Genomic DNA, 6,179 nt, shown 5'->3' with positions numbered 1-6,179 from the left:
TCTGTGTGTGTGTGTGTCTGTGTGTGTGTGTCTGTGTGTGTGTGTGTGTGTGTGTGTGTCTGTGTGTTAGCAGGTGTTAGCACTGGAGCTAGCTCAGTGTGTTCATCAGTTCTGGTTGTTGAATGTTCTTCAGCCTCAACTTCTTCACACGTAAGTGACACAGGTGTGTGTGTGTGTGTGTGTGTCTGTGGTTCAGGTGTGAGCAGGTGTGACTCTGGTGCAGGTGTGAGCAGGTGTGACTCTAGTTCAGGTGTGACTCTGGTTCAGGTGTGTCTCTGGTTCAGGTGTGAGCAGGTGTGACTCTGGTTCAGGTGTGACTCTGGTTCAGGTGTGACTCTGGTTCAGGTGTGAGCAGGTGTGACTCTGGTTCAGGTGTGACTCTGGTTCAGGTGTGACTCTGGTTCAGGTGTGAGCAGGTGTGTCTGTGGTTCAGGTGTGACTCTGGTTCAGGTGTGAGCAGGTGTTTCTCTGGTTCAGGTGTGACTCTGGTTCAGGTGTGAGCAGGTGTTTCTCTGGTTCAGGTGTGACTCTGGTTCAGGTGTGTCTCTGGTTCAGGTGTGACTCTGGTTCAGGTGTGAGCAGGTGTTTCTCTGGTTCAGGTGTGTCTCTGGTTCAGGTGTGACTCTGGTGCAGGTGTGAGCAGGTGTGACTCTGGTTCAGGTGTGTCTCTGGTTCAGGTGTGAGCAGGTGTGACTCTGGTTCAGGTGTGAGCAGGTGTGTCTCTGGTGCAGGTGTGAGCAGGTGTGACTCTGGTTCAGGTGTGAGCAGGTGTGACTCTGGTTCAGGTGTGAGCAGGTGTGTCTCTGGTTCAGGTGTGAGCAGGTGTGACTCTAGTTCAGGTGTGTCTCTGGTGCAGGTGTGAGCAGGTGTGACTCTGGTGCAGGTGTGAGCAGGTGTGACTCTGGTTCAGGTGTGAGCAGGTGTGTCTCTGGTGCAGGTGTGAGCAGGTGTGTCTCTGGTTCAGGTGTGAGCAGGTGTGTCTCTGGTGCAGGTGTGAGCAGGTGTGACTCTGGTTCAGGTGTGAGCAGGTGTGTCTCTGGTGCAGGTGTGAGCAGGTGTGTCTCTGGTGCAGGTGTGAGCAGGTGTGACTCTGGTTCAGGTGTGAGCAGGTGTGACTCTGGTTCAGGTGTGTCTCTGGTGCAGGTGTGAGCAGGTGTGTCTCTGGTTCAGGTGTGTCTCTGGTTCAGGTGTGAGCAGGTGTGTCTCTGGTGCAGGTGTGAGCAGGTGTGTCTCTGGTTCAGGTGTGAGCAGGTGTGACTCTGGTTCAGGTGTGAGCAGGTGTGACTCTGGTTCAGGTGTGTCTCTGGTTCAGGTGTGAGCAGGTGTGTCTCTGGTGCAGGTGTGAGCAGGTGTGTCTCTGGTTCAGGTGTGTCTCTGGTGCAGGTGTGAGCAGGTGTGTGTCTGGTGCAGGTGTGTCTCTGGTTCAGGTGTGACTCTGGTTCAGGTGTGTCTCTGGTGCAGGTGTGACTCTGGTTCAGGTGTGACTCAGGTTCAGGTGTGACTCTGGTTCAGGTGTGACTCTGGTTCAGGTGTGAGCAGGTGTGTCTCTGGTTCAGGTGTGACTCTGGTTCAGGTGTGACTCTGGTTCAGGTGTGAGCAGGTGTGACTCTGGTTCAGGTGTGAGCAGGTGTGTCTCTGGTGCAGGTGTGAGCAGGTGTGACTCTAGTTCAGGTGTGTCTCTGGTGCAGGTTGTGAGCAGGTGTGTCTCTGGTTCAGGTGTGACTCTGGTTCAGGTGTGACTCTGGTTCAGGTGTGTCTCTGGTTCAGGTGTGAGCAGGTGTGACTCTGGTTCAGGTGTGACTCTGGTTCAGGTGTGACTCTGGTTCAGGTGTGAGCAGGTCTCGCTGCAGCGCTGATCCCAGGTCAGACTCAGACGGTCACATGATCGACTTCTTCTGCTGGTTGGACTTCCTGGATCAGCTGATGAGAGACGCTCCTCAGGTGCACACACACACACACACACACACACACACACACACACACACACACACACACACACACACACACACACACACACACACAAAGACGTACAGGTGTGTGAGCAGGTCAGGACCCTAACTGTGTGTGTGTGTGTGTGTCTCTGTGTGTGTGTGTGTCTGTGTGTGTGTGTCTGTGTGTGTGTGTGTGTGTGTGTGTGTGTGTGTGTTAGCAGGTGTTAGCACTGGAGCTAGCTCAGTGTGTTCATCAGTTCTGGTTGTTGAATGTTCTTCAGCCTCAACTTCTTCACACGTAAGTGACACAGGTGTGTGTGTGTGTGTGTGTGTCTGTGGTTCAGGTGTGAGCAGGTGTGACTCTGGTGCAGGTGTGAGCAGGTGTGACTCTAGTTCAGGTGTGACTCTGGTTCAGGTGTGTCTCTGGTTCAGGTGTGAGCAGGTGTGACTCTGGTTCAGGTGTGACTCTGGTTCAGGTGTGACTCTGGTTCAGGTGTGAGCAGGTGTGACTCTGGTTCAGGTGTGACTCTGGTTCAGGTGTGACTCTGGTTCAGGTGTGAGCAGGTGTGTCTGTGGTTCAGGTGTGACTCTGGTTCAGGTGTGAGCAGGTGTTTCTCTGGTTCAGGTGTGACTCTGGTTCAGGTGTGAGCAGGTGTTTCTCTGGTTCAGGTGTGACTCTGGTTCAGGTGTGTCTCTGGTTCAGGTGTGACTCTGGTTCAGGTGTGAGCAGGTGTTTCTCTGGTTCAGGTGTGTCTCTGGTTCAGGTGTGACTCTGGTGCAGGTGTGAGCAGGTGTGACTCTGGTTCAGGTGTGTCTCTGGTTCAGGTGTGAGCAGGTGTGACTCTGGTTCAGGTGTGTCTCTGGTTCAGGTGTGAGCAGGTGTGACTCTGGTTCAGGTGTGAGCAGGTGTGTCTCTGGTGCAGGTGTGAGCAGGTGTGACTCTGGTTCAGGTGTGAGCAGGTGTGACTCTGGTTCAGGTGTGAGCAGGTGTGTCTCTGGTTCAGGTGTGAGCAGGTGTGACTCTAGTTCAGGTGTGTCTCTGGTGCAGGTGTGAGCAGGTGTGACTCTGGTGCAGGTGTGAGCAGGTGTGACTCTGGTTCAGGTGTGTCTCTGGTGCAGGTGTGAGCAGGTGTGACTCTGGTTCAGGTGTGAGCAGGTGTGTCTCTGGTGCAGGTGTGAGCAGGTGTCTCTGGTGCAGGTGTGAGCAGGTGTGACTCTGGTTCAGGTGTGAGCAGGTGTGACTCTGGTTCAGGTGTGTCTCTGGTGCAGGTGTGAGCAGGTGTGTCTCTGGTTCAGGTGTGTCTCTGGTTCAGGTGTGAGCAGGTGTGTCTCTGGTGCAGGTGTGAGCAGGTGTGACTCTGGTTCAGGTGTGACTCAGGTTCAGGTGTGACTCTGGTTCAGGTGTGACTCTGGTTCAGGTGTGAGCAGGTGTGTCTCTGGTTCAGGTGTGACTCTGGTTCAGGTGTGACTCTGGTTCAGGTGTGAGCAGGTGTGACTCTGGTTCAGGTGTGAGCAGGTGTGACTCTAGTTCAGGTGTGTCTCTGGTGCAGGTGTGAGCAGGTGTGTCTCTGGTTCAGGTGTGACTCTGGTTCAGGTGTGACTCTGGTTCAGGTGTGTCTCTGGTTCAGGTGTGACTCTGGTTCAGGTGTGACTCTGGTTCAGGTGTGACTCTGGTTCAGGTGTGACTCTGGTTCAGGTGTGTCTCTGGTTCAGGTGTGAGCAGGTGTGACTCTGGTGCAGGTGTGAGCAGGTGTGACTCTGGTTCAGGTGTGAGCAGGTGTGTCTCTGGTGCAGGTGTGAGCAGGTGTGTCTCTGGTTCAGGTGTGACTCTGGTTCAGGTGTGAGCAGGTGTGTCTCTGGTGCAGGTGTGAGCAGGTGTGACTCTGGTGCAGGTGTGAGCAGGTGTGACTCTGGTTCAGGTGTGAGCAGGTGTGACTCTGGTTCAGGTGTGACTCTGGTTCAGGTGTGTCTCTGGTGCAGGTGTGAGCAGGTGTGTCTCTGGTTCAGGTGTGAGCAGGTGTGACTCTGGTTCAGGTGTGAGCAGGTGTGTCTCTGGTTCAGGTGTGACTCTGGTTCAGGTGTGAGCAGGTGTGTCTCTGGTTCAGGTGTGAGCAGGTGTGACTCTGGTGCAGGTGTGAGCAGGTGTGACTCTGGTTCAGGTGTGAGCAGGTGTGTCTCTGGTGCAGGTGTGAGCAGGTGTGACTCTGGTTCAGGTGTGACTCTGGTGCAGGTGTGAGCAGGTGTGTCTCTGGTGCAGGTGTGAGCAGGTGTGTCTCTGGTGCAGGTGTGTCTCTGGTTCAGGTGTGACTCTGGTTCAGGTGTGTCTCTGGTGCAGGTGTGAGCAGGTGGTCCTGGTCTCCACCTCGGTCCTCTGTGCTCTCGTCAGACTGGTCCAGTCTTCGTCTCTTCTGGATCAGCTGGTCCACTTCCTGCTGAGGTCCCAACCACTGAGTCTCCTGCTGCTGCAGCGCTGCGACCACATCTCAGACCAGGTGAGTCCAGGTGAGCCCAGACTCACAGGTGAGCCCAGGTGAGCCAAGGTGAGCCCAGGTGAGTCCAGTCAAGGTGAGCCCAGGTGAGCCCAGGCCAGGTGAGTCCAGGTGAGTCCAGTCCAGGTGAGTCCAGGCCAGGTGGGTCCAGGTGAGCCCAGTCCAGGTGAGTCCAGTCAAGGTGAGCCCAGACTCACAGGTGAGTCCAGACTCACAGGTGAGCCCAGGTGGGTCCAGGTGAGCCCAGGCCAGGGAGTCCAGGTGAGTCCAGGTGAGTCCAGGTGAGTCCAGGTGAGCCCAGACTCACAGGTGAGTCCAGTCCAGGTGAGTCCAGGCCAGGTGAGTCCAGGTGAGCCCAGTCCAGGTGAGTCCAGTCAAGGTGAGTCCAGGCCAGGTGAGTCCAGGCCAGGTGAGTCCAGGTGAGCCCAGTCCAGGTGAGTCCAGTCCAGGTGTCTGGACTGGACTAGAGACTCTGTCTGTCCTCAGATCAGTCTGTGTGTCTGTCCTCAGATCAGTCTGTGTCTCTGTGTCTGTCCTCAGATCAGTCTGTGTGTCTGTCCTCAGATCAGTCTGTGTCTCTGTGTCTGTCCTCAGATCAGTCTGTGTCTCTGTCCTCAGATCAGTCTGTGTCTGTCCTCAGATCAGTCTGTGTCTCTGTCCTCAGATCAGTCTGTGTCTCTGTCCTCAGATCAGTCTGTGTCCCTGTCCTCAGATCAGTCTGTGTCTCTGTCCTCAGATCAGTCTGTGTCTGTCCTCAGATCAGTCTGTGTCTCTGTCCTCAGATCAGTCTGTGTGTCTGTCCTCAGATCAGTCTGTGTGTCTGTCCTCAGATCAGTCTGTGTCTCTGTCCTCAGATCAGTCTGTGTCTGTCCTCAGATCAGTCTGTGTCTCTGTCCTCAGATCAGTCTGTGTCTCTGTGTCTGTCCTCAGATCAGTCTGTGTCTCTGTCCTCAGATCAGTCTTTGTCTCTGTCCTCAGATCAGTCTGTGTCTCTGTCTGTCCTCAGATCAGTCTGTGTCTCTGTCCTCAGATCAGTCTGTGTCTCTGTCTGTCCTCAGATCAGTCTGTGTCTCTGTCCTCAGATCAGTCTGTGTCTCTGTCCTCAGATCAGTCTGTGTCTCTGTCCTCAGATCAGTCTCTGTCTCTGTCCTCAGATCAGTCTGTGTCTCTGTCCTCAGATCAGTCTCTGTCTGTCCTCAGATCAGTCTGTGTCTCTGTCCTCAGATCAGTCTCTGTCTGTCCTCAGATTAGTCTGTGTCTCTGTCCTCAGATCAGTCTGTGTCTCTGTCCTCAGATCAGTCTGTGTGTCTGTCCTCAGATCAGTCTGTGTCTCTGTCTCTGTCCTCAGATCAGTCTGTGTCTCTGTCTGTCCTCAGATCAGTCTGTGTCTCTGTCCTCAGATCAGTCTGGCGTCCCTGTCCCTGGTGGACGAGTTGCTACAGAAGCCTCACAGGGACATTTTGGACGTGCTGGTGTTGAGTTTCCTGCAGAGTCGGAGTTACTTGTGTCCAGGAGGACGAGAGGACGGACAGGAGGACAGACGGGAGGACAGACGGGAGGACAGACAGGAGGACAGACGGGAGGACGGACAGGAGGACGGACAGGAGGACAGACAGGAGGACAGACAGGAGGACAGACAGGAGGACAGACAGGAGGACAGACGGGAGGACGGACAGGAGGACGGACAGGAGGACAGACAGGAGGACAGACAGGAGGACAGACAGGAGGACAGACAGGAGGACAGACAGGAGGACAGACG

The 6,179-nt window shown here is 55.0% G+C and overlaps 1 protein-coding gene across 1 annotated transcript in view; it reads left to right on the top strand.

Moving 5' to 3' along the window:
* LOC310946389 (FHF complex subunit HOOK-interacting protein 2B-like) overlaps positions 1 to 6,179 on the top strand; it is a 20,010-nt gene that overhangs the window by 6,416 nt on the left and 7,415 nt on the right. Inside the window, exons 5-8 of the mRNA XM_083912835.1 lie at positions 1,829 to 1,941; positions 2,153 to 2,229; positions 4,267 to 4,423; positions 5,821 to 6,179. The exon at positions 5,821 to 6,179 is cut by the window's right edge and continues 624 nt beyond it. Of these exons, the coding sequence (XP_083768961.1) occupies positions 1,829 to 1,941; positions 2,153 to 2,229; positions 4,267 to 4,423; positions 5,821 to 6,179 (706 nt within the window). The remainder of the gene's footprint in view (positions 1 to 1,828; positions 1,942 to 2,152; positions 2,230 to 4,266; positions 4,424 to 5,820) is intronic.

This window comes from Echiichthys vipera (genome assembly GCF_963691815.1).
Source record: "Echiichthys vipera genome assembly, chromosome: 4".
NCBI lineage: Eukaryota > Metazoa > Chordata > Actinopteri > Perciformes > Trachinidae > Echiichthys > Echiichthys vipera.
This window is presented reverse-complemented; position numbering and strand designations above follow the sequence as displayed.